Source organism: Nerophis lumbriciformis, linkage group LG19 (assembly GCF_033978685.3).
Source record: "Nerophis lumbriciformis linkage group LG19, RoL_Nlum_v2.1, whole genome shotgun sequence".
Lineage (NCBI taxonomy): Eukaryota > Metazoa > Chordata > Actinopteri > Syngnathiformes > Syngnathidae > Nerophis > Nerophis lumbriciformis.
Window position 1 is genome coordinate 25739593 of NC_084566.2, and position 27661 is coordinate 25767253.

General features: G+C 40.9%; 1 protein-coding gene across 2 annotated transcripts in view; it reads left to right on the forward strand.

The window, feature by feature from the left end:
* esyt2a (extended synaptotagmin-like protein 2a) overlaps positions 1-27661 on the forward strand; it is a 40160-nt gene that overhangs the window by 3176 nt on the left and 9323 nt on the right. Inside the window, exons 3-15 of one of the 2 annotated variants that reach the window (XM_061979095.1) lie at positions 9365-9406; positions 10008-10142; positions 10267-10343; positions 10456-10528; positions 13169-13258; positions 19198-19253; positions 20819-20939; positions 21027-21203; positions 21394-21476; positions 24246-24294; positions 25404-25493; positions 25572-25667; positions 27245-27307. In XM_061979095.1, the coding sequence (XP_061835079.1) occupies positions 9365-9406; positions 10008-10142; positions 10267-10343; positions 10456-10528; positions 13169-13258; positions 19198-19253; positions 20819-20939; positions 21027-21203; positions 21394-21476; positions 24246-24294; positions 25404-25493; positions 25572-25667; positions 27245-27307 (1152 nt within the window). The remainder of the gene's footprint in view (positions 1-9364; positions 9407-10007; positions 10143-10266; positions 10344-10455; positions 10529-13168; positions 13259-19197; positions 19254-20818; positions 20940-21026; positions 21204-21393; positions 21477-24245; positions 24295-25403; positions 25494-25571; positions 25668-27244; positions 27308-27661) is intronic. The other variant, XM_061979096.1, reaches the window with a different exon arrangement.

A 27661-nucleotide genomic window follows, 5' to 3' on the forward strand; every position in this document is an offset into this window, starting at 1 on the left:
TGTATTGTAATTTTAGCTGACTAAAATGTTGTAATTTTGTTGTCTAAAACTAGACTAAAACAAAATCAATTTGGATGACTAAAATAAGACAAAAAGTAAAATATTTTTGTCAAAAGACTATAATTAAAAATAAATTAAAAACTGCTGTCAAAATTAACACTGTATAGTTCCTAAATGCGACAGTTACCCGATTCTTCTTTTCTCCTTTTTAATGGTAAATTTCAGCCACTCAAGTTAGTCCCTCCCCATCCGTTACATACCAAGATGGCAACTTTTGAGAGTGGTAAAGTGTCCATTGCTGCACACTGTACCATTCTGAGTGTGTTGAGTACAACATTTTCTGTACTGACAGTCAGCTGTGTTTGGCAGTACTTCAGTGTGAACACACTTATGTCAGTGTTTCCCATACAGTCATTTATTTGTGGTAGTTTGCCGTGAATGCATTTACAAACCCTGTTTCCATATGAGTTGGGAAATTGTGTTAGATGTAAATATAAACGGAATACAATGATTTGCAAATCCTTTTCAACCCATATTCAGTTGAATGCACTACAAAGACAACATATTTGATGTTCAAACTCATAGACATTATTTTTTTTGCAAATAATAATTAACTTAGAATTTCATGGCTGCAACACATGCCAAAGTAGTTGGGAAAGGGCATATTCACCACTGTGTTACATGGCCTTTCCTTTTAACAACACTCTGTAAACGTTTGGGAACTGAGGAGACACATTTTTTTAAGCTTCTCAGGTGGAATTCTTTCCCATTCTTGCTTGATGTACAGCTTAAGTTGTTCAACAGTCCGGGGGTCTCCGTTGTAGTATTTTAGGCTTCATAATGCGCCACACATTTTCAATGGGAGACAGGTCTGGACTACAGGCAGGCCAGTCTAGTACCCGCACTCTTTTACTATGAAGCCACGTTGATGTAACACGTGGCTTGGCATTGTCTTGCTGAAATAAGCAGGGGCGTCCATAGTAACATTGCTTGGATGGCAACATATGTTGCTCCAAAACCTGTATGTACCTTTCAGCATTAATGGCGCCTTCACAGATGTGTAAGTTACCCATGTCTTGGGCACTAATACACCCCCATACCATCACAGATGCTGGCTTTTCAACTTTGCGCCTATAACAATCCGGATGGTTCTTTTCCTCTTTGTTACGGAGGACACGACGTCAACAGTTTCCAAAAACAATTTGAAATGTGGACTCGTCAGACCACAGAACACTTTTCCACTTTGTATCAGTCCATCTTAGATGAGCTCAGGCCCAGCGAAGCCGACGGTGTTTCTGGGTGTTGTTGATAAATGGGTTTCGCCTTGCATAGGAGAGATTTAACTTGCACTTACAGATGTAGTGACCAACTGTAGTTACTGACAGTGGGTTTCTGAAGTGTTCCTGAGCCCATGAGGCGATATCCTTTACACACCGATGTCGCTTGTTGATGCAGTACAGCCTGAGGGATCGAAGGTCACAGGCTTAGCTGCTTACGTGCAGTGATTTCTCCAGATTCTCTGAACCCTTTGATGATATTACGGACCGTAGATGGTGAAATCCCTAAATTCATTGCAATAGCTGGTTGAGAAAGGTTTTTCTTAAATTGTTCAACAATTTGCTCACGCATTTGTTGACAAAGTGGTGACCCTCGCCCCATCCTTGTTTGTGAATGACTGAGCATTTCATGGAATCTACTTTTATACCCAATCATGGCACCCACCGGTTCCCAATTTGCCTGCACACCTGTGGGATGTTCCAAATAAGTGTTTGATGAGCATTCCTCAACTTTATCAGCATTTATTACCACCTTTCCCAACTTCTTTGTCACGTGTTGCTGGCATCAAATTCTAAAGTTAATGATTATTTGCAAAAAAAATAAGTTTTTCATTTTGAACATCAAATATGTTGTCTTTGTAGCATATTCAACTGAATATGGGTTGAAAATGATTTGCAAATCATTGTATTCTGTTTTTATTTACATCTAACACAATTTCCCAACTCATATGGAAACAGGGTTTGTAGAACTACCTGCTCACCTTTGCTCAGAAACACATTATAATGGGACTGTCTGTGACTGTAGATTGTTGTTATAATTCCATGCAGTAGATGGCATTATAAGTAGGGCTGTATAGATTAGTCGACATTGTCGACAATGAAATTTGACGTCGACAATAGTCGTGACGTCATCACTCGTGTTTTTCCGACCGGAAGTGGGTCACTCGCAAAAACAAAACATCGCCAGTGATAACATGTGTGAGTGTGAGGATATTTCATTTTATTCTTGTTAAAAACATGAATTCCTTGCTCAGTTTGCAAAGCGGACCTTGTTTTTATGGCGGTACATTTGTGATACGCGAGCATTTAAAGCGGAGACATGACATCTGGAGGGAGGATGTTAAGAGTGTTAGCTTCTACCTTGCTAGCTATAGCTAACAAGAGTGAGACAAAGTTGTGTGAAAAATAACTTTAACTATCATTTCAGCCAAAGTCAGCCAGCTAAACTTACGTCAATTCAAGTACGTTTTAAAGCAGCGTCAATTTGCAATGCCGTAAAAAAACAAAATATTTTTCTTCCTTTTTTTCCCCAGTACTTCCATAAAAATGACATGCGCACGGCCGATTACGCAAATCTAATACACTGCAGCCACAAATAGATTGATGTCCTGTGGGGAACACTGTATGTACTCAAAACACTAACTGTAAGAACACAACTGCACCAATTTCTAAACAGTATCAGTTTCTTTGAGCTGAGCAGCCATCTTGGATTGCCAGAGATTTGTGCCTGCAGCCTCTTAATGAATGATGCATGTCTGGCGGGGATGGATGTGCAGTCGTGTTGTGGAAGAGGAAGATGAGGGTTTGATGAATCCCTGAAGCAGTGTGATGACGCCGTAAGAGTACGTTTGTTGTGTAACTTGTTCTATGATGACGTCGCCAACGTGCTCATGTGGACATGTTTATCTGTGTGACATCAGAGAGAAAGCTGACACGGTGGTGGCAGGTCAAGCGTGTTAAAGGTGAAGATGATAATGCATGCCACTCAGGGGTCAAAGTTCACCTGCTGACATGTTCAGTCTCTGAGGTCAAACCAAGATGATCAATGTGGTCAGCCAGTTTGGTAAGGACGCAATGTGACGTCATTCTCATCAATATGGATGTGCATAATACTGGATTAAGCATGGATTGTATCGTCACACAGGTCCCAGGTTTGCTTCCCTCACACCCAGTCAGTCCAGTCACATCTTGTGCAATGAATGTATAAAAGAGTGTATGACAATACGCCTAAAACAGAAGAAGAACAATTTATGAGGGCTCATGCCAAAGTGTGTTCAGGGCTTCATACCACGCTCGTGGAGCACATGTCAGCTGATTGCACATACCGTGTCAAATGACATGGTATGTGGTGTGGGCGGAGACTCGCTGCTCATTTGATGTGCTCAAGGGCGGGGCCGCCCTCGGTAGTCAAGAATGGGGACTATGCAGAGGAACATGGAGGCTGTGGGCCGCTCTGCTTTTAGGGAACTAACTCTTGATACGTTTAAAGTCCTATTTAAGATTTTTATATGAAACCTACACACACGCGCAAACACACGCACTGAAGTGTTACATTCAGTTTGACATCCACGCTGACAAGAGAGATTTTACATTCAAATACATTCAAATTGTGCAGGGAAAGCAGCTTTGAATCAGAGAGAGACACTAAGAGGATTTACTTTAGATTCTCTTTCAGCTGCCAGCAAAAGTGACCAACTTTTTAAACACGGGACTAACATCATCACACATTAGTTTCAACTTGGGAGTTAGGTCAAGTGTGCCTAATTAAGTTGCCAGTAAATGTACCAAAACAGAGCTCGGTTATCACATGACAGCGCAATGTCAACACAATAATGAAAGCGATGCAAGGTGCTGTCTCTCTCTCTTTGCATCCTTTCTCTCTGCCACGCTGGTCGTCTCCTCATCCTGGTGTCCAGTTTCTTCACTTTCCAAAAGTACTCTTGTCTTTTCGACCGCCCTCACTGAGCCACATTGGCGTGCATACATTACCGGAAATAAAAACATTATTAATGTTTACATGCTATGTTTAGACCAGAGAAGCTGTGCTAATATCAGACCAATCCTTTGTTTATGTCCTAACACACCTCTGCACCAGCATTACGCAAACATGCGTCAACATAAACATCAGCCGAGCGCTGCCTTGTAGTCATAAAAATAGCCAACAGAATGTTGAGTCCAAGAAAAACAGTGTATGGCGTTGACGTAAGCTTGTTTGTTTACACGCAGACCGGCGCACGTATGGATGATGTCATTTGTCCCTCTCTGTGTGACCTTGCACGTCTATTAAAGATACTTGTGTGTGTGTGTGTGTGTGTGTGTGTGTGTGTGTGTGTGTGTGTGTGTGTGTGTGTGTAGGAGAGAGACAGACACAAGTAAGGTAGAATTTCAAAGGTGGAACACTATCTGTTCCAGGATGCTGATTAACCTCTATTGGCAATATTCACATTCTTAAGTGTCATACAAATGTAAAAGGCAGCGGTGTAACACGTTGGGAAGACTATGTCTCCCGGCTGGCCTGGGAACGCCTCGGGGTCCCACAGGAAGAGCTGGTCGAAGTGGCTGGGGAGAGGGAAGTCTGGGCTTCCCTGCTTAGGCTGCTGCCCCCGCGACCCGACCTCGGATAAGCGGAAGAAGATGGATGGATAGATAGTTTGTTCAATTAATCAAGTATTTGATAAAACACACTTTCTATCCTCAATACGAATTTTAGGGAAAATATTAGAAAACGTTTTTTTTTTCTGCATTCCATAACCTTCATTGTTTTTATTTAATAGATGCACATCATCAACAAAATTGCACTTTTAACATGTGCGCATTAAAGGGAAAAACCCGAAATATTCTTTGCTGCCACACAGATCACGACACCCACACATTACTGCTCTCATTTACGCTCTATTGCAGCGGCCATGCAGAAACCATGTCTGCATATTTAAAGTTCTGGGCAGTCAATGCTTTTTTTGTTTATTTATTTGAAGCAACATATGAATCAAAGCTTTTTTCTAATCAAATTAATCAATTTAATGAATCCACACAGTTTTAGGTGCAACGGTACATTAATTTTAATTCAGATTTTTTGGTACAGAGCCTTTGGTTTGGTATGACTGCGTACAAATTGCGATGCACTTCCACAAGCCTAGGTAATGTGCGTAAAAGCAGGCGAAAAGGCAAGCTATTCGACGTGGAACCAGAACTTTCGGCAGATGAAAACAGTGCAGTTCAGCCTTTGGTTGGGTGAGTCATAGATGGTGTCAAGGAGGCTTCAGAATAGGGCTGGGCGATATGGCCTTTTATTAATATCTCAATATTTTTAGGCCATGTCACGATACACGATATATATCTCGATATTTTGCCTGAGCCTTGAATTAACACTTGATGCATCTAATCACACCAGGATGATGATTCTATGTATCTACATTAAAACATTCTTCTTCATACTGTATTAATATATGCTAACTTTAAACTTTCATGCAGAGAGGGAAGTCACAACTAAGTCAATGTACCAAAACTGTATTTATTAAACAGTTATTAAGCAGTGGCAAAAACATTAATTTAATTTCAAAACAGAAAGTGCAAGATTGTCAGACATTTTAAAACAAGCTATTAGTGCACTTTTGTGCATGCTGTCACTAAGATGACATATCAAAACAACACTAAATTAAAGTGCACATTTTGTACAGAACGCCACTACAATATTTTAAAACAAATAAAGTGCACTATTGTGTTTTTTTTGTCACACAAGATATTTCAAAAACTGTAAAATGAAAATTAGCTGCATAATAGGAAATCAAATTGTGTATGTCCTTCGCTTTGTGGTAGGTTACTGCGGACGTTATCTCCTTCTGTTTTGGACTATTTTTTTCATACAGTGTTGATCTGGAAATGTAAGATGCCAGGCTCAATTGGGTCAGTGCTGGTTGCTTCGGCATTTTGTGGGTGTGGCACCGGCTGAGATGTTGACATGCGGAGTTTCAAGCACTCTTCATTCTCTAGCGGGTGACTTTTCAAATGATGGTACAAATTAGTAGTGCTGATACATTTTTTGTTTGCAACGCTTTTGCCACATACTTAACATATTACGGTTGTCTGTTCAACATCTTTCCGCTTGAAGCCAAACCATCGCCAGACGATGGACCCCGTGCTGTTTTTCTTGGGAATTAATTATTCTTCCACCATTTACCAGATTTGCACCTTCTTTTTCTCGTATTACCACTCGCACCGCTCCGCTTGCACCACCTGCCACAGCTAACTTTGCCCATGCCGCTACCTCTCTGCTCGGCGAGGGCGTATGACGTTGCACGCGCGACAGTATGTGACGTATGTAGTAACAAGGTGCACTTGTTTCACGTCTCTGTAAGGAGAGACAAGAAAGAGTGAGAAAAGCCTGTAGTGTAATGCCCGCAGCCAAAAGCAACTGCATGAGAACGTATACTTGAATACTCACAAAATAGTAATTTTCTACCGCAATATATCGAGTATATTCGATATATCGGCCAGCCCTACTTCTGAGCTTGAAAACCCTTTTCCGTGGTTAAAGTCTCTTGTTTGGAAATGCTTGTATATGTAAGTGGACAAAAAAAGTAGATAAGGTGAAAGCATTGTGCAACCATTGTTCAGTAGAGATGGAGAACGGGACTACAAGCGGGAGCTATTAACAATCAACAATAATAATAAATAAATTAACAATAACAGCCTACACTGGATTGTTTTTGAATGTTGTCTTGGCTGGCACGTCTTTTCAACATTACTTGGAAGTTGGTATCCTCTGAATTGGCAGACTAGGAAGGTCCTTGTTTTTAAGAAGGGTGACGGACAATGTGTTCCAATTAGAGAGGGATCATACTCCTCAGCCTCCTTGGGGAAAGTGTTTTCCAGGGTGCTGGAGCGAAAGGTACAAGTACGATCGTAGTCCAACCTCGGCTTCAGGAGGTGCAGTGTGGTTTTTGTCCCAGGCATGGAATACTGGACCAGATCTAGGCTACACCCTTGCAAGGGTACTGGAGGGTGTGTAGGAACTTGTCCACTTGTGGCCTGTTCACTGATTGATTGATTGGTTGATTGATTGATTGATTGATTGATTGATTGATTGACTGAAACTTTTATTAGTAGATTGCACAGTGAAGTACATATTCCGTACAATTGACCACTAAATGGTAACACCCGGATACGTTTTTCAACTTGTTTGTCGGGGTCCACTTAAATTGATTCATGATACAGATATATACTATCATCATAATGCAATCATCACACAAGATGATCATCAGAGTATATACATTTAATTATTTACATTATTTACAATCCGGGGTGTGGGATGTGGAGGGTGGGTTAGGTTTGGTTGTTATCATCACTTCAGTCATCAACAATTGAGAACATTGAACAGTGTAGGTCTGACTTGGTAGGATATGTACAGCAAGTAGTGGACATAGAGAGAGAGAGAAAGAGAGATCAGAAAGCATAAGAAAAAGTATCTACATTTGATTATTTACATTTGATAATTTACAATCCGGGGAGGGTGTTAGTTTAGGGTTGAAGTTGCCTGGAGGTGTACTTTTATTGCGGTTTTGAAGGAGGATAGAGATATCCTTTCTTTTACACCTGTTGGGAGCGCATTCCACATTGATGTGGCATATTAAGAGAATGAGTTAAGACCTTTGTTAGATCGGAATCTGGGTTTAACGTGGTTAGTGAAGGCTTGTTGCTTTAAAATTTTAAATACTGTGTTCAAATGATACAATTCAATTTGATGACAATAACACATGATCAATGTTCATGGAAACAACCAACAACCACCAACCAGGTAACATAGACTGCTAGAACACTGTCCTACGCCAAGGATGCACCTTGTCATCGGTTCTGTTCACTATTTTTCTATTTCTAGGTGTATCAAAGGCATTAAGAGTGTCCAGTTTGGGACCTTAGTTGGTGGTGTAATGTGGTCCTGATATGGCCTCATCAAGCTGTGACCTCCAGTGTTTACTGGTACTGAGGCCATTAACAACTGAGTGCAAAGCATCCGGGATGAAACTCAGCACCTCCAAATGGGATGCCATAGTTCTAAACCAGAAAATGTTACATTGCCATTTTTGGGTTGGGAACGAGGTCTTACCCCAGGTGGAGGAGTTCAAGTATCGCCGCATCTTGTTCATGAGTGAGGGAAGGCAAGGAGCACGAGATCGACAGGCACCGACCGCATTAATGCAGACGCTGTGCTGGACCGTCGTCGTGAAGAGAGTGCTGAGCCAAATGGCAAAGCTCTCGTTTAGCTGTCAGTCTACGTTCCCAACCTCACCTATGAGCTTTGGGTAATGACTAAAAGAGCAAGATGGCACATGGCGACCAGAATGAGTTTCCTCTGTAGGGAATCGAGTCCAGTGGTTGCCAACCTTTTTAATCCCAGATCAGTGGTCTCAGCCATGAACCAGGAAAGATGGATGGATGGTATTTATTTATTTATTGTTAATACCACAATATTTTGGTTTCAAAGTCTTCTCAATAATACTGTGACGTGTTTTGAGCATGCTTAGCCGGAAGGAACACATCTGTCTCCTCTGGTGGAGAGTGACGTGCGTAGCCAAATAGGGCTGCTTCGATTAATTTATTTATTGAGTATTACTAAATTGATCAAATCCAGACCCCTGGAATTTTGAATGTGCGGACATGCTTCCCACACGGCTGCTCCACATGGGAGCAGTGGTCTGTGGGTGCCGGGATTTGTGTGGCAGCAAACGGCAGAAATGTTTCATTTATTATTTTTATTATTTGATGCACACATGTTAAAATTGCAATTCCAATGTTGATTATGTGCATTTATTAGAAACAAAGAATAGAGGCTATGGCAAGCAGACAAATCTTTTAGGCTGTAATGTGTGTTTTATCCGATTAATCGAACAATGTAATCAATACATTACTCGATTACTAAAATAACTAATAGCAACAGCCCTATAACCAGAGATTTCGAAATCTGGGCTTCTCTACAGAGATTGCTGCCCTCAGGACCCAAACCCGGTTAAACATAAGAAAATGGAAAGATGGATCTCTTTTATGTCTTTAATGCACAACATGTATCAAAGTGGCCCACACATCCTTCAAGTTTTATGTACGCTTTTTTATTGGAGAATTAGCTGCCAGCAGTTTCCTGTTCCTTTCTTCGACCCGAAATAAATTAAACCGTGTCAATGGTGTATTGTTACACTTTTAATTATTAGCATAGAATGTAAACCTTGCTGTCAAGTGAGGACGCTTACTGTATGGTGATGCTGGAGTTCTAATTAACTTTGTTCCTCTATCTGCCTCTGTGTGTCCTAAATCAGGTCCATTATCCAGATGTGGAAAGAGTGGAGTGGCTGAATAAGGTACTCACCCGCACACACACATGCAGGTTTTATAAATAAGATCAGAATCTGGAGCGCTGCTGCACGAGTGATACCAGCACCCAGGAGGGAAGGAGACGTTTCCTGACCCCGGAAGAGAAATAAGATGAGGAGCAGTGGACTTCCATGGAAAGCAGATCAGAAGCTTTGTTGGATGGCTTATCACTTGTGTTTTTCTTCTTCTTGGGACTTTTACTTCTTGTCTGCTTGAGCAAATGCTAGCAAGTTAAAGCTAACACACGCACACACGTGGCGCGCTTGGGAGAGTGGCCGTGCCAGCAACCTGAGGGTTCCTGGTTTAAACCCCCACCTTATACCAACTTCGTCACATCCGTTGTGTCCTTGAGCAAGACACTTCACCCTTGCTCCTGGTGGGTTGTGGTTAGGGCCTTGCATGGCAGCTCCTGCCATCAGTGTGTGAATGTGTGTGTGAATGGGTGAATGTGGAAATAGTGTCAAAGCGCTTTGAGTACCTTGAAGCTAGAAAAGCGCTATACAAGTATAACCCATTTACACTCACACACGCAAGAACAGAAGAATGGTGAGCATGGCGTGAGTCATGATGAAATGTGTCTTCTGATAGACGGTGAAGCAGATGTGGCCGTTCATCTGTCAGTTTGTGGATAAGTTGTTCCGAGACACCATCGAGCCAGCTGTGAAAGGCGCCAACCCTCACCTCAGCACTTTCTGCTTTTCCAAGATTGACATGGGCGATAAGGTGACCTGTCACACGATTACGTCCTGTTTGCTTCTTCGTTACTTTAATCATCATCTTCTAGTTTTGCTTTGAACTGAACTTGTTATTCGAGCGTCCTAATGTTGTCTACTTGATGGCATTGCAGCCTCTGAGAGTCAACGGTGTAAAGGTTTACACGGAGAATGTGGACAAGAGGCAGGTCATCATGGACCTGCAGATCAGGTACGCTGCGCCATCTTCTACAGCTCTTTAGCCTTTCTCATATCACACTGGCCATGTTGTCTACGCTGTTTGTGTTGTATGTCTATTTCAATCAGCTGTGGTGTCTTTGCAGTTTTGTGGGGAACACGGAGATCGACGTCGACATTAAGAAGTTCTACTGCAGAGCTGGAATCAAGAGCATTCAGGTACCAGTGTGTGCGCGTGTATGTGTGCGCGTGCGGGTGTGTGTTGTAATGGCAGCAAAATGATGTGTTGTAACATGTTATTCCATCCACAAGTTCTGCTATAGAGTCATCCGTCGTTTATGGCAGCCAATTGGTTCCAGGCCTGACCATGGTAAACTAATTCCTGCGAAGTAGAAATATTATTAATAAATCAAATATTTTTAACATTATTAGAGCCCTCTAATCATGAAATAACACCCATAGTCACCTTTACATTCATCACAACTAGTATAGTAGTCTTGAGTGTGTTCTACTGTAAATTACAGTACTCACCGGTAGCCCGGAGGATCCTACAAACATCATTGCTATGGCTATCACCCGACCACTACAACACGGCCACTACCTGGAAATACTTTGTCACAACCTGGGTAATTCCTCTAAATTAGAACTGGGCTTCCATGTGCTGAAACCATGGGTGCGTGTTGTTCTACCAAAACCTGGTGAACTTGACAGTCGCTGCTATGATCATTAGCTGTGTTGTTAGCATACTGTGTTGTTAACATCGCGTGTCTGCGTTGTCATTGCACATTGATCCCGTCGAAGCTGTGTTATTGATGTCGAAGATGAAGTACATCTTGACGAGTTCATCGCCACTTAGCATTGCTAATAGCTGATAGCTTTCTTGTTAGCAGTAATGGCGCTCCAACTTAAACCAAGACTGGTCCAAGTCTTTTGACCATGCTCACGTCCAATGCTCACTAATGTGGACATGTGTTAATTGTGACACAAGAGTCGAAAATGAAGTGCATCAAAAAGGTTTTCTGCCAAAAGTTGGTTAACTTGATCGTCACGGTGAAGATACAGTAACACCAAGATAGCCGCCTGTTGTTGTTAGCAGTGTTAACCCTTAACTCTTAAACGGAAGTCCCACTTGGTGAATATCTTTATCGATCGCCAAAGGAGTTGAGCTGGAAGGCAAAGCTATACGTTTTACGGTCGATCTACGTTCCCATTCTCACCTATGGTCATGTGCTTTTGAGTTATAACCGAAAGGACAAGATCACGGGTACAAGCGGCTGGAATGAGTTTCCTCCGTCGGGTGGCGGGGCTCTCCCTTAGAGATAGGGTGAGAAGCTCTGTCATTGGGGAGGAGCTCAGAGTAAAGTCACTGCTCCTCCACATCGAGAGGAGCCAGACGAGGTGGTATGTGCATCTGGCTATTATGCCTCCCTTGGGAGGTGTTTAGGGCACGGTAAGAGGACATGCGGGAAGGCCCAGGACACATTGGGGAGACTATGTCTCCCAGCTGGCCTAGGAACGCCTCGTATTATGGTAGACCCACTCGACGTCCATTGCATTCGGTCTCCCTAGAGGGGGGGGTTACCCACATCTGCGGTCCTCTCCAAGGTTTCTCATAGTCATTCACATCGACATCCCACTGGGTTGTGAGTTTTTCCTTTCCCTTATGTGGGCTCTGAATCGAGGATGTCGTTGTGGCTTGTGCAGCCCTTTGAGACATTTGTGATTTAGGGCTATATAAATAGACATTGATTGATTGATTGATTAGTTTTACTTTGAAGAGTCCGTGTGACAGCTTTTGCGAAACAGCCAATACCGTTCCGCTTGTTAAATGTGAAAATGTCCGACTATGGGCTACTAATAGTACTACGAGAAATAGAGGGGTTTGTAATTAGAAGTTCCACTGTACACTGTATATAAAAAAACCTTCTTGGAATATGCATTTTCTTGCGTCTGGAGCGCATGCTTGCAATTAGTGCCAACCTCTGCCATAGGCACACCTTGAGCGCGAGTTACATTGTAGATGCACTGCAGGACTGCATCTAAAATGTCCAGAAAAAAAGTGGTAGATCTCTTCTGCATGTTTCAAAACATAGCTAAGCGCCACAGGTAGGAGAATGATAACATGAATGTGCAATAAATAAGTGTTTTCATGGTGAAAGCCTCGTAGTAAACACAAAAACTTTATTTAAATAAGGCGGTGTGCACCATTTTCAATTGTACACGCAGTCTTAGTGGATCACACGCAACATGCCCACTAATAGTACACACAGTTTTATACAGTAGTTGGCACACGCTGTTTAGCGTGTGGTGTTTGGATCTTAGGTGATCAGGCCCTATGTCATGTTACTCTTGGCCCACAAAGGATTTAAAAGCATTTCAGTCTTTATTACAAACGCAATGGCCCCCGACCTCTGCGATGTTTACACAGGCCTGATAAAAGAGTCGTTATCGAGCCAGGCTGCAGGCGCTGTTTGCTGTTCAGAGATTAGTGTAAAGAAAGTTTGTTTCAGTCGGACAAACACTTTCATTGGCTACGAGCTGTCGTGCTCCGCGTCGCACTGCACCCCGACAAATCTGATGCTGCGTTGTCTGTGCTGATGCGACGTAACAGAGGGCTGACGTGCTAGCGGGTAGGTGGTTTTGCTGTCATGCTATTTGCTCTGGTTGTGACGCGCGGGACACATCCGAGTGTGCACAAAGCAAGCAGATTATCTCGTCGGTGATTCCAGTAACTTGCTTTGTGTTCAAATACTTAGCATTCAGTTTTGAGTCTTTATTTTGGTTGTGGGGGAAAAAAGTGATTAAATTAAAAAAAAAAAGCTTGCAAATAACTGAGTTGTTTTCTTGCTTATTGTGTAGCTGCATGGAGTAATGAGAGTGGTGATGGAGCCTCTCCTGGGTGACATGCCTCTCATCGGTGCGCTGTCTGTCTTTTTCCTCAAGAAGCCGGTGAGTAACAACACAGAAAGTCCATCTTTTCTTCTTCTTCTCCTTCTCGTGCAAGGCGAGCCTCTCTCGGCTGGCAGCACATTTCTTCTACCCCGACTGCCGTCTTCCTTCCTGAGCTTCCTCCAGATGCCGGCCTCGATATTGTTACCCAGCGTGAGCAATTGAAGATCTGAAAATTGCACACAAGGATATGAAATCGTTGAGTTGGGACTTGAACGCAAAGCTCAAGTTTGAACAGGAAGTCAGTCACAAGCTAGAACTCGCATAGCTCGCTAAATATATATCAACACTTGAACTATTCAGAATCAGAATCAACTAAGTATGTAGTTGTTAGACTGTGCTCTCTTTGGATGATCGCCACACAGTACTGTGCTCTCTCGAAGCTGTTGCGTTTACAAAGATACTGATTTCAGAGGGGCCAATTGTTAAGTCACAGACACAATAATCACAACATTTATGTGACAAGGCATTTTCGTGTGCCGCATGCTAGCATTATCATTAGCTAGTTATCTGCCAAGCGTGAGTTTGAAAGGTTTTAGGGTGACTGAATAGTCAGAACTCAGCATCCAACCAACGACTATTTGTGTAGTCAATTCGTCCATCTTAACAATTAGTCAACTAATCGCAATATGAAGTGCACACCTATTCAGTGGCTCTAATTCAGTCTTTGGATTTTAAATTCAGATTGAGATATTTTTAGGTATGTGCTAACCAACGTTCCCTCTATGGTGCGTGCCTGCACAATTGCGCACTGCTCACGCATCCTCTGCGCACAGCAAATTAATGTCGCGCAAGAAATCAAAAATCCCATCTGAACTCTAAACGAAATAAACACATTAGAATTTACTCTGTATGATTTTGCAATGCAACTCTGTGAGAGACAGGTGACAACAAGAGTGGCCCCAATGAATAAACCAATCTTTGTCAACACAGTTCAATTATCTCTGTCGAGACACTTTACGGACAGGAATTCCATCAATCACTTTATTGAGCAAAACTGTTTGTAACCACACCAAAAACATGAGTAAAAAAAACTTTTATCTATAAAAACTGGTAATTTTCTGGCATACAAACCAGGCTTAAACCAACGTTATCATCCGTCGTTTCAACAGAAGCCGCTCGCTCTGTCTCACCTGCACTAACACAAGCACTCATGGCACTTAGCCAGTGCTGCGTTTATGGCCACACAAAAAGTCGGACAACCCCAACGCCACACAATGTGTAAATGCCAGATTGTAACACTCTGACTCCACAATCAGATGTGTGCTTATTTTACTGCCATTTATTAAGAATGTTAATCTAAGGATATTATTCATGAAATACTGTCACTAGATTTCATAAATGCTAATAAAAAGATGTATTTTACAGACAGAAAGTTACAGGAACTAAATGTAATCTCTGAAAGGGGTAACATTTCTTTTAAAGGCAGGACCCCCCAGCCAGACATACAATACTAGCACATAGGTCATGAAAAACATGTTTTTTTTGTTATTGTCATTGTAAGAGGGCAAAATCACTTATATCAGAAAATTATTTTAATAAAACATTAACATTTTTATGATGTCAGGTTTGGGACAGGTGTGACGCTGGTGTGGCCACAGTGTGCACGTCTGACGTTGCTCACATGTGCTCCACTGAATGCTCAGGGAGTTTGTGCGTTTGCTCACACACATGAAAAATTAGAGGGAACATTGGTGCTAACTTAAAAAAAAAAGAACACAAATTAATACAGAATTATTTATTTATACTGTAATTGTACTGCTTATTAGACTGTTACACAAATAACTCTGATTAAACGTTTGTCCATTTTAAAGCAAGGACAGGTTTCGATAAAAAACTAAATATAATTTTGTATGTAAACAGAGGACAGTCAAAATAGCAGCACTAAAGACAAACAAAACAACACTAAAGCTATCTATCAAAAAAAATTTTTTTCTGGTGATGATGATGTGTTTAGAAAGATGCACACAGGTATATACAGTGTTGGCGCTAGGAATTTTCACAATGGGGTTCCAGGGACCCCATCAAGTCATAAAAATGGAGTCCCACGGTACATTGTTGGGATCCCACTTTTTTGTAACCGTTTTGAAAACAAATGATAAATGTATGCATTATCCTGTTATATGATCTCACATTCAATATTGTGTTTTGGAAAAAGATTGTCATAAACGAATGTTTATGCATATGTACAGTACATGTATTCAGTTATAAACATTCATTCACTTTCTTCTTTCCTTCATGGATCTAAACTTTACTGCTGCTGTTATTTTTTTCTATATTTTTATTTAATAAGTTGTAGGTGTATGTATTTCAGTATAAAAGTGTAAAAAGTTTTTGCTTCGGTCATGGAATTATGATAATTGTGTGCCAGGGCATACATACATTATTTATTTAACCCTTAAATCTCTAAAGTCTACATCAACTTCAGATCTATCCGTCAATTCTAATAATTCATAAAAACATTGATTTTGATTCAATATTATGTTTTGAGCAATGACAGTTTTAAAGAAAAAAAACAGATTGTTTTATTAGTCAACATTCAACTTTTTCTAAATTACATTTGACCTGTAAGCTTTTTTATTTCACTTTTGTTATGTTTTTGTCTATTTTAATAGTATTTTTAGAATGTGCCGTGGGCCTTTAAAACATTAGCTACGGGCCGCAAATGGCCCCCAGGCCACACTTTTGCAACCCCTGCTATAGATAATAAAAAATCAAATCTGATAAGTCTATCGATATAAAGCAGAGCCTGGCAACACATGGGCGTTTATCATAATGTCAGCATCTCTGCTTCAGTAAACAATGACGGTGATGACGTAACTGTCAGCGATGTGAGCGACACTTGCTAACTTGTCGGCCACGTTTTGTTGACCTGCAAAGTATATTTTTGGGGTGGAGGAATCTGGTCGGGTGCTGGTTAGCTTGAAGCTAACAGCTAGCCTGTCTCCATCCTCGAACGATGTCGATCCAGCGGGAGATAAAAGTGAAGTTTCCATAGACTCACAAAGACTAAAACTACTCATTTACTGGAGGCATGGCACAGGATGAAGTTAAAAAGGTTGACTTTAGACTCACCTTAGTGTTTACCATGAAGTCTTTCTTTTGACAGCCCCTTGCGGTAAAGTAGTTCAAGTGCAAACTGAGGTGGTATTTGTCATTGATAAAACTTTTGGAGAATCAAAATTTAAGAAATTGTACTGGAAAGTTCATTACTTTGAAGACGACCAATAAAAACCCAATAAACGGAGACGGAAATTTGAACCGGCAAATATAAACAAAACAAAACACTGGCGGAGAGCGATAATAAAAAAAAATAAAAAAACAAGCAAACTGTTGTTTTAACCCAGATAAGGCGTGGTCGGTTAAAAAAAATGTGCGTCTCGGGGACGCGGGGATTTCCGGAAATGCGCATCCTTTCTGATTTCAATGCGTAAAAAGACACAAAAAGTGAGAGTCACAGACCGCATCCTCCAGAGGTTTGAAATGGCTTCGCTTTAAAAAATGCTCCCACATCATAGACGTACTGCCATGAAAAGCAAGATCTGCTTTGAAGTGTTTAGAGTGAAATTTTCTCATACTTTCAATGTTTTTACGTTGACTCCCACGTTTGTTTCTGTCCGTAAAAACACGAGCAATGATGTCATGGACTATTTTTGATAACAGATCTTATTGTTGATTTTTGTCGACAATGTCGGCATCTCGTTACACCCTTCTAATGGAGAGGTTGGTTCTATGTGTTCCTGAAGGAATGTTTCATGTGGCTTACTTGGATAAGTGCCTGAAACATACCCGTCCTGGTCCTTGGTTCCACTTGCGACACTACAATTCAAAATCAATGTCTTTCCTTCTATTTTGCACTTGTCTTTATCTTTATTTGTTTCTTGGGACAATGCACATTAATAAACATGACAATTTAAATCTGCCAGATTGTAAAACCAGAGGCTAATTTCGATCAGGTTGATGGTACGTACAATAAAGTCTATTAAAAACCAAAAAACTAAACATCGGCATCAAACGTTATAAACAGTACAACAATATGTAGACTCAAATATACGTAACAATACAATGGAAAGCCATATAACACTAGCTTGCATTACCTCAGCTTTAGATTAATCTGGAATAAAATGACCATCGTAATTAAAATGCATAAGGCAGACGGAAAAGTGGAAAAATTACATAAAAATGTAAAATAAAATTGTTAAATTGTATTGCACATGGTCCTCAAATTACAAAACACACACAATAGAACATAATATTATTTATTAAAATGACTGAAGTTCTAAGATGCATAATTTTAAATGACCTATATTTGCTGTCGTTTTCACTTGGCTGTGATTGTGATTGGACATGCGCCACTCCTTTAAGTGACATTTAAAGGTAGCAAAGCGGTTGGAATCTCTGATAGAGGGTGGCAAGTAATTCCAAAAGTTACTTTGTCAAGTTATTTTGTCCAAAAGTAGTTTTTATCGCTGTTATGTCAGTCACCCCTAGATGTGGCTCTAAGTAAAGACCTGTGTTTAATGTACTCATTAAGTGGACGAGCAGCTAGGACTGTATTTAGACAGATTTTACAATGATGGTAAGGTTTTTTGTTGTTGTGCCAGTTTGTGTCGTTAGGTTCACATACTGCACATAGTTGCTCTTTCACGTCAGTTGATTGGCTGCACTGATAAAGGCTCGGAAGGAAGACATGACTTTCATGACAATGCCCGTCTCCGAACAAACACACATGTCTTTGAAATGTCCTGAGGATATTCAGAGCTGACACAGCCGCTTGTTTTCACATTTATTACATTGCCAAAAGATGACCACAATAAATTATATGTATCACTTTTTGTCACCCTTCTGACTCCTTTGTGAGTGTTCTTTACCCAGTTTGTATCTTGCTGACAGAAGTGTGTCGTCATCCTCTCTGTATAGTAGTGGGGAAGCTAAAGGGGCGGAGCTAAACACAGTGCAGTGTTTTTTTTTTTTATTGGTGCTTCTTCCTCCTCTTTGTGGAATTAATTAATTGCTTTAATTGCACGTGGTAGAATTTGTCTTTTTTTTAGTCATGATTTAGAGTAGGAGTGTCCAAACTATTTCCATTGAATGCTGCATACTGAAAAATTCAAATAGGTGGGGGCCATTTTGATATTTTTCATTTTCAAAACCAATACAATAATATATTTTATTAAAGAAGAAAAACAGCCTGTGTCAGCATCAGTAACCCTTTTTACAGCATGAACATTTCAACTATTTATGGTTGCATTACACCTGTTTCCTCCTTAATTCCAATTATGCTGCAGGCCGTTAAAAAATTAGCTACAAGCCGCAAATGGCCCCCGGGCCATACCTTGGACACCCCTGATTTAGAACGCGTCATGCTTTCCAACGTTTCCTTCGCACTTCCAACATTTGACACTGTTCATCTTCTCTCCTGACCTTTTCCAGCTTTGCAGACAGGCGTAATCTCCTAGCTGCAGACTCACTGTCTTTCTCTGTGGTGCTAACGCACACACACACACACACACCTACACACACGCATCCTCCTTCAAACACAGTGTCATGGAGGCACCATTAACCTTGATGCCTCCGAATAAGCCATTCACAAACTGTACGTCATATGGAGCATGCCCTCTTAGCTAACGTGCAAGAATGTGCACTGACCATCATTCGGTTCTCTCTCGCTACTTCCTGTTTATCTTCCACATCCTCTCACCCTTCTTGATGACCAGCAATCGTTGCTAATCTTTGGAATGCTAATTTCTGTCATTATGACTAATCCACTACAGCTAGCACTGATGCTAACGCTAGCTATATGACAGCCTAATGTAAGCTGTGTCTGCAGCAATAATTAGTTACATAATGTTTCCCTGCAGACAGCCTCTTCATTAGGTACACTATCCTATGCAACAGAGGTCACATTTTAGAATTGTGTGTCACATTTTGTTTTTCAGCTGCTGGACATTAACTGGACTGGCCTGACCAACATGCTGGACATCCCTGGGATCAAGTACGTACTGCTGTTTCATGCAATCAAAGTGTCGTACCGCTCTCGCCTGACTATTAGTTTGTGGAGAACAATGCCAAAATTGAAGACAGAGAGAAGAGATATCGAGGTGCACTTGAATACACCATTGACACGCAAGACTGAATGTATCTCTTTGTGCATGTGTGTGAGAATCTGGCAGCTATAAAGCCAAATAATTAGGTAGGCAAACAGTCCTGGTGCAATAGTCATACAGAGTCCAACCCAAACAGATTTTTACTAGTTTCTATATGTGCACTCAGCATATCTGGTGTGAAGAGGACATGAAGCTTTAAGAGCAATTGCAAAGCTGGAGAGAGACATTGATGAGCGTGAGGAGACATGAAGGATGCCTCAGACACTTTTAGACTTTGTCAGTTTACCTGACATAAAAGCATGAAGAATGTCGGTGAAGCTCGCTACTGTGTTTCCTGCGTGCTTCCTGTTTGTATACACTAGAGAAACTGCTTTCCTGGATACCCCGCCCTTTGAAATGTAGCCGTCCTCGTTTGACAAGTTTGTCGAATTACACTTGTGTGTCTGTGTGTGTGTGTGCATGTGTATGTGTGTGTCTTGTTTCGTTAGTGATCAAGCACACGGCCTGCACTTGCCCCACCCTTTTGACTTTCTCCTTATGAGTGTGTTTGAGTGTGTCATATTTCAACCCTGTTAATCTGCACTCAACCAAATACTGTGTTTTTCCATCTGGACCCACTTTGGAATGTGCATGTTGTGCCAAGCTAACACACCTATCATAGAAATATCGCAGGCCATTGTGGTAACCTTGTCTTGTGTGTGTGTGTGTGTGTGTGTGTGTGTGTGTGTGTGTGTGTGTGTGTGTGTGTGTGTGTGTGTGTGTGTGTGTGTGTGTGTGTGTCTGAGGAAGGAGCTGAGTCACAAACAACATTGCGGCTCGAAAATAAGCTTTTAATGTGTTTAGAATTTGAGACAAAATAGGCCATCAGAAGGAGATTCGTTTTAGGACTGGCAACAGTGCACAGATGTAACACAGTCTCCCTCTAGTGGTGTCAGAGGAACATGACTGCATGTTGATCAAACATCATATGTATTCATTTCAAAACAGAGCTAACTTACCCCAACCAGTCCTTCTCAAATGGTGGGCGGGGGTGCGATGCCAAGGTGTGACCCCGGGGAACATGCTTTTTTTTGCTGTACCAGAATATAATGAAGCATATGTAGCACTTGGCTCCACTGGAACCACGGTGGACGGCAAGGAAAGATCGTGTGTTTGGACAAAATATTTTCTTCTCCCTGGGTGTGGGGATGGGCCGTAACAGAACATTTTTGAGAAGCACTGCCTTTAACTAACTAATCTAAGCAATTATTTCATGATACTATTAATTTAATCAAACTCCACTCTTTGACGCCTGTATTAGAACACAATTTAATGAGATCCATTACAAGAATTCAAGTTTCAGCCTTTACAAAGTTAATAATTGTCACTGTCATGGTGGAATTGAGTGAACAGTAATGGTCAGTATGGTGTTCTACTTATTATTTAATATATCTCTCCTGTTGTCCCATGCCAGTGGTTTGTGTGACAACCTGATCCAAGACATCATCTACAGCTTTGTAGTGCTTCCCAACCGCATCACCATCCCTTTGGTGGGGGAGGCCCAGCTGGACCACCTCCTCTTTCCCGTGCCCAAAGTACTAAGTTCACAGAGCTCCTCTTCCAGCCAGTACATGTAACTTCCGGCCGCTTTGTTTAGCTCATACTCTGAACTGTGCCGTCAGGGAATCCTGCGGATACACTTCATCGAAGCCCAGGACTTACTGGGTAAGGACAAGTTCCTGGGTGGTCTGATCAAGGGCAAGTCCGACCCGTACGGGGTCATCCGTGTCGGGAAGCAGCTCTTTCAGAGTAAAGTCATCCACGAGACGGTCCACCCCAAATGGAATGCCGTGTATGAGGTGAGCAGAACTGTTTTGTCAGATGTTAGATATAGGACACGCTACCGTCTGCGTTGTCAGGTGAAAGCAAACTCCAAAATGACTCAAATCTGTCCCAACAATATTGCTGATTGATCCCAAAACAAAGGTTGTCTGAATGTTGTCATCTAGCGGCGGATATTTTATGTTGTAAGGTGATGCTATGTTTCAGGCCGAAGTCATGGATCCCACCGGACACAACCTGGAGGTCCAACTCTACGATGAAGATGCTGACAAAGACGACCCTCTGGGAAGGTACCTGCACATCATCTTCTCCTTTGTGAATGAATGAATCAATCAAACAGTCTTTAAATTAAGTAAATTAACACTTAAAGGGGAACTGCACTTTTTAAAATGTTGCCTATAATTCACAATCTTTAGGAGAGACAAGAACACATTTGTCTTTTTTAAATGCATTCTAACTCTAATAAATGTCAGTTTACAATGGAGCTAATGGGAGCAATGACGTCAATGCGTTTATCGACCATAAAAACCAATAGATAACCATCCAAAAAGCACCAACAAAACTTAATTGATATTTCGTGACCTGAATATTAACCAAGTATTAGCAATATTGTTATTATAAGCGCCAACATTAAGGACCTACATTCAGCGGCGCATTGATCAGAGAGATGTCATCAGCTGGTGAGCTGCTCTCTCGCCTCTGAGCTCAATAAAGTTTATTTTTGATAGTAAAATTATGTGAACTAGGGATGTAATGGTAAACGGTATAATGATAAACCGCGGTACAATTCCAGACGGTTAGTAATACCATTTAAATTCTTAATTACAGAAAAAAATTCATTTATTAATGCATTTTTGGCAACACGGCTTACTTCCTGAAAATTGAAGCGACGCAGCGCATGCGCACTAGAGCCATTTGGCTCGAAAAAAACATGGCATCGACTACATGGACTTTGCTTTGAAAATGTTATCTCCGAGTAAACGAAGCCGATGGCTTCGTTTCACTTCATTTCAATCACTTCTACTTCCATGGAGTTTCTGTATGCGTTTAAGTGTGCAATGCTGTTGGAGGAGAAAAATATTTGATGTCGCGGTGCAACTAGCATCCTTCCGTCAGCTGCTGGGACTGAGAGTTACCACGCAGCAGGCGATGTGTCGGGAATGTTGCCACAACATGTTCATAAAGTCTTTAGTTTGTTTACTGGGATGCTCACTCGTCCTTTATTTTAACTGCTAACATTGTCGGTGTTCCATTAACATCAATACTAGCAAAAATGTTTTGTCATTTCATCGAATTGAGCGCAGACTGAGTTGTCAGTGAGGTACAAAGATTGCGTATCAGATGTGAGGTATCACTCCTGTTTATTTTTGTTGGCCAAACTGTTGCACTGAAGTACATGGTTGTTGTTGAAGAACACAGCTTGTTTATTTGACTTTATCTTCATTTAGCCAAACTGCTTTGTGTTTTATATTTATATGAAAAAGTAAACACCATGTTTTTTAAATTACTTGGGGTATTTCATTCCACAAAGTAATTTCTTTAATAACCATTCATGTGACATAGCATTTTTTTAATGTTTTATGGTGTATACTTAAAACCTATACGACAGATTTCTGCTCAAACTCTCAATGGATCTGTCCTGATACAGCATGTACATGTACACACATTAGTACATGTAAATAAATGTATGTACATTACTTAAAAAATACCTCTCTCTTTATGAAAATGTGAAAATAGAGATAAAGGCATCATAATTAAAAAAAAGCTGACACGCTGATACTATTAATGAACAAAAACACAAATATTTGTCTTTAAATATATAGATAACGTTTATCTAAAGCATTTTTATTAGATATTACAAATTACATGATCACACCCCAACACTGTTTTACCAAACATAATGAATAATCCTTAATTAATAATTGTGATTTCAATATTGATAAAAATAGTCTTAATTATTATTTTGCCCATGATCGTGCAGTCCTATATGTGAGACTAAAACCTTATACATACCGGTAACCATTATTTTTATCTATATGGACAAAAAGTGCAGTTATGTCTTATGTCCATAAGGTGCCATCTTGCAAAATTGTCACTTTAATTTTTATTTATTTATAGTATGATTTTTTTTTTGCCATATTACTTGGTTTATAATGCTTATGTTGCTTTCATATGCACATTCAACTTTGTACTTGAGGTACATATATACATTTTGAATGTGTTGTTTGTGTTTTTTTTTAATAAAACTTGGTTAAAGGGTTTCAGTATAAGGAGTTTTTGAAAATATTGAGCACATTTAAAATTACCGCGATAATAATGATAACCGTGATCATTTTGGTCACAATAACCGTGATAAGAAATGTTCATACCGTGACATCCCTAATGTGGACATAAACCGAGAAGTTGGTAAACTTTGACAACCAACTTAGACACAGAAATGGTGAGAAATACATAGCAAAGACACTTGTTTGCACCCAGCCTTTTTTTGTTCAACCTTTTGCGAGGATTATGAGTTATTCTTCATCGAAACAGGAAGATATCAACATCCTCACAGTCGGCATCCCAGTGAGAGCAGATATTGTACAGTAAGTGATGTTTTATTATGTTTGTTGTTGTCTCATGAAGTCTGCATGAGTCATAGTCAGTGTTGTCGTTGAACAAAAAAGTGAAATTTGTGATGCATCAATGAAATTAATGCACCACCATATTCTTACAATGAACAAAATACGTAAATATTACATGTTGTTATGAATGTGCCTGTTACTATATTACATATATACTTACAGCATGTATATAAAACAATGATGGAAGTATTTGGATGTTTTTTGAGGGCTTTATAGGCAGAATTAAGCGATTCCCATGGGCTCCACTGTAAGCTGACTTTTGCTCACTCGTTAGAATGCATTATAAAAAGAAAAAAATGTTTGCTTGTCTTTCACAGGGATTCTAAATGACAGGCAAACATTAAAAAAAAAGTGCAACTCTCCTTTAAAGCCGAGCGATGTGACTCCCAAGGCTTGTCAAAGCTTCCAGTGACTCGTGTCGTCTGATTCTTACAGTGTGACCATCGACATGACTGAGCTCTCCAAGGAGCAAAGAGTTGACGAGGTAATTATGGGGTGGCGGTCACATGCTCATCGCATAATTGCTTCCCTCTCACCTTTAACAGGGTTTTCAGTAAAGAAGACGTCTTGCAAACCATGGGCATCTTTAGGACAGTATACTAAAGGGGGGCTGTACTTTTTACTTTTGTTTACTAAACACGCGGTATACTATATTTACAGTGAACGACCTACATCCCGGATTACTGTTATAGTTGCCAAATTAGATACTTAATAGTATCTGATAGGGGACCCCTTAAATATTTTGGACAGATTATTATCGAACCGACATGAGGAATTATGACATCACACTATTAAAAACAATAAAAAAAACTCCAATAACCGATTTAAAAAAAATAAAAAATAAAATAAAAATAAAAAAGCCTCCAGGAGGCGAGATTAGTGTTCTGTAGGTGGGTTAGGTTGAGCAAATCAAGTGCTCCTCCATGCTGTGTTGTAAACTACCCTTGTTATTGCTGTAAACAAACTTGGCGTCCATCATGCGGGACTTCTTCACTGGAACAGAGGAAAACATTTTGTGTGCTATTTGTACCAAATATTCTGTAAACATTCTGCAAGAACGGAAAAAACAAAATTGTACTTCAACACATCAAATCTTTTCAACCATCTGACACGCCAGCATCACTATGACGCTGTTTTGAAAGCCTAAGAAGACGCTTGCACGGCTAAAGAAGCTGCCCCAAAGCCAGCCGCAAAGAAAGGCTTAATCCTATCGTCACAGCGTTTGAAATGTGCAAAATGTTTGCCATAGACGACCTAACGGCTAAAGCCATCTGTGAGTCGTCATGGAAATGATGATGCTGGTTTACCAGCCCTTTGTCATTGTTGAAGATACTGGCTTCACCGGACTTTTGGCACCTTTGATTGTTTTTCAAACACCAGTTGAAAAAATAATGTAAGTGTAATTTTTGCAGCCTGATATTGATTGTTTAATTGAATGATGAATATTTGATTTTGATTACTTGTCAGTTGCTGGCAACTTCTGCCTAGCAACAAGTGATCAAGAAGTCTTCTAGTTAGTTACCGGTAACAAAAAATCAGTTTTCCAAATTGCCTTCATGAATAAAGTCATGACGATGATGTATATGTCTTCAGTGGTTCGGGCTGGACGGTGTGTCGACGGGGAAGTTGCACCTCAAGCTGGAGTGGTTGTCTCTCCTGTCCACACCTGACAAGCTGGACCAGGTGCCGTGCACGCGTGTGACTTCATGTGTGACTTCCTGAAGCATCCGCTACACTTTCCCTCTTTTTCCGTCCGCGCAGGCGCTGGCCAGCATTCGGGCGGATCGCGGCAAAGCCAACGACGGGCTGTCATCTGCGCTGCTCGTCGTGTTCTTGGATTCTGCCCGAAACCTGCCGGTGAGTCACAAAAGTCCCAAAAAGTACCCTGACTGCCCCCAAAACAGTTAGTCTCCATGAAGTGTGATTTCTGAGCCGGGACGGAATTGTGGCTTCTTTGTCACATTGCTTTTATGCTTCTCAATTTAGTTCTCACTTTCAAGCGCAAACGTAGAAATGATAAGTACCAAATTTGTACATTAACTGTCAAGAGGTATGACATCCCCTTTTCAGCCATCTCTCTTCCTCCTCTTTCTTCCTCTTCTTCCTGTGAAGAGCATCTTCGAGGGCAACCCGGGCAATGGCTACCTGAAAGAGAGGCGGGCGGCAGGCTTAGTGTTCTGCGAGAACACTGCCTCTCTCTATCGCACTTTATTTGTGAGTCTGCTGCAGGGCAGTACCTGACTGGGTCCTAAAGCATGAGTTTCAACTGCATGGCCCGGTTCCATTTAACTTTGTGTCTGGATGCTTAAGCAGAGATGAGTCTTTGGTTTCATCTTTAATGATTAATTCATGATTAATCTGCAGGTTCATTAAAAATAATCTCATAAGCAAGGTGCTTAAGGAGGAAGACATGAATGTCACTGATGGTTCTGATCTGTTCTTTGATCAACCATCCAGTGTGCCGGACATATGTCTCTCCTGGCTCCAACCATCTCAACATACATGATGTGCTGACACCTCCACTTTTAGTGCTTCCCATTCAACTGCGATCCATTTGTGTTGGTTTGCGAGGTTGGAAATATGAGGCAATGACATCATCTTCCAGATTTGTTGATAGTTGCGTTTTTTATTTAAACAATCTACTATGGTCTGAGTACTCACTAAATATTTCAACAAAAGCACTAAGTTGGCAACGTCCATTCAGGGCCGGAGGTAGTGGGTGTCTCCTTGGGCTCCTGTTTTTTTGAAAATCTTCGAATCTGAATTTTCAGTACCAAAGTCTAACAGAAGTGGAGCAGCTGCGTATAGTAGCCTGCATACTGCGCCTGCCTGAGCCGCACCACAAATAAATCAATGTATGGGTAACACTGATTTTCCCTTGTACTTTTTCTTATCGTGATCCTCCTGCTTTTTTTTACATGGGTCAGTAAGTAGCACCAAGAGCCTGGATTACATACCACATTAACATTATTAACAGTTTTAAGCAGTGGTTTATCATCTGTTCTTTTTCATTCATTATATTAATAACGATCATTTTCATTCATCAACATGTCTAACTTTAACACTGCCAGCTGCTTTGTGGCCGACGTCTCAAAAATATTTGTTCATTCAACAAATATTTCTGCATTGAGTATTTTTGATCCAAAACTTTGTTGCTTTCTTCACAAAATCTAGAGACTCCAAAGAAAGTCTCCAGTACTTGATGAGTTCATTTGGTTGTAATCATTGTCACAAGCTCGGCCGCAAACAGCAACTCCATAATATTTTTGTCTGGTGTGCATATTTCTAACTTGGGGTCTTCATTAATGAACCTTATTGTCTCTCTGTTTGTGTCGTGTGTGGGCGTGTCCTCCTTGCATGCTTTTCCTCTTCCCTTGTAATCCGCTGTGTGTGTGTGTGTGTGTTGTTTCTCTCTGGGGCCTCCACCCCCAAAGCACAATCCCTTAGAATTCAACCAGGGGGGGCCGAAGAAGGCCTCGCTCAGTAAGGCCATGAAGGTAACAAAGCACGTCAAACAGCGAGAGACAAGAGAGAACACACACACAACCATGCAACATTCAATGTAAAAGTTCCCATAAAAAGACCTGTTAACACAGAACCTAAAGGTGCCATATGTAGTACTGTGGCCTGAAATGGTACTGCAATCACGATCAAAATTCTGTAGTCCCCTCCTACTCTCCATGACTGAGGTTGCCAGATACGCAGCCAAATCCAAATATCCTACTCCAATGAACTTCAAATGGCAATCGACGAGGCTTACGCTGTAGGTTTCTCTTGTTTATGCTTCTTGCAAGATGGTTTACTAAGTAATTATGCCACACTTTACTGATGTCGATTAGCCAAATGTATTT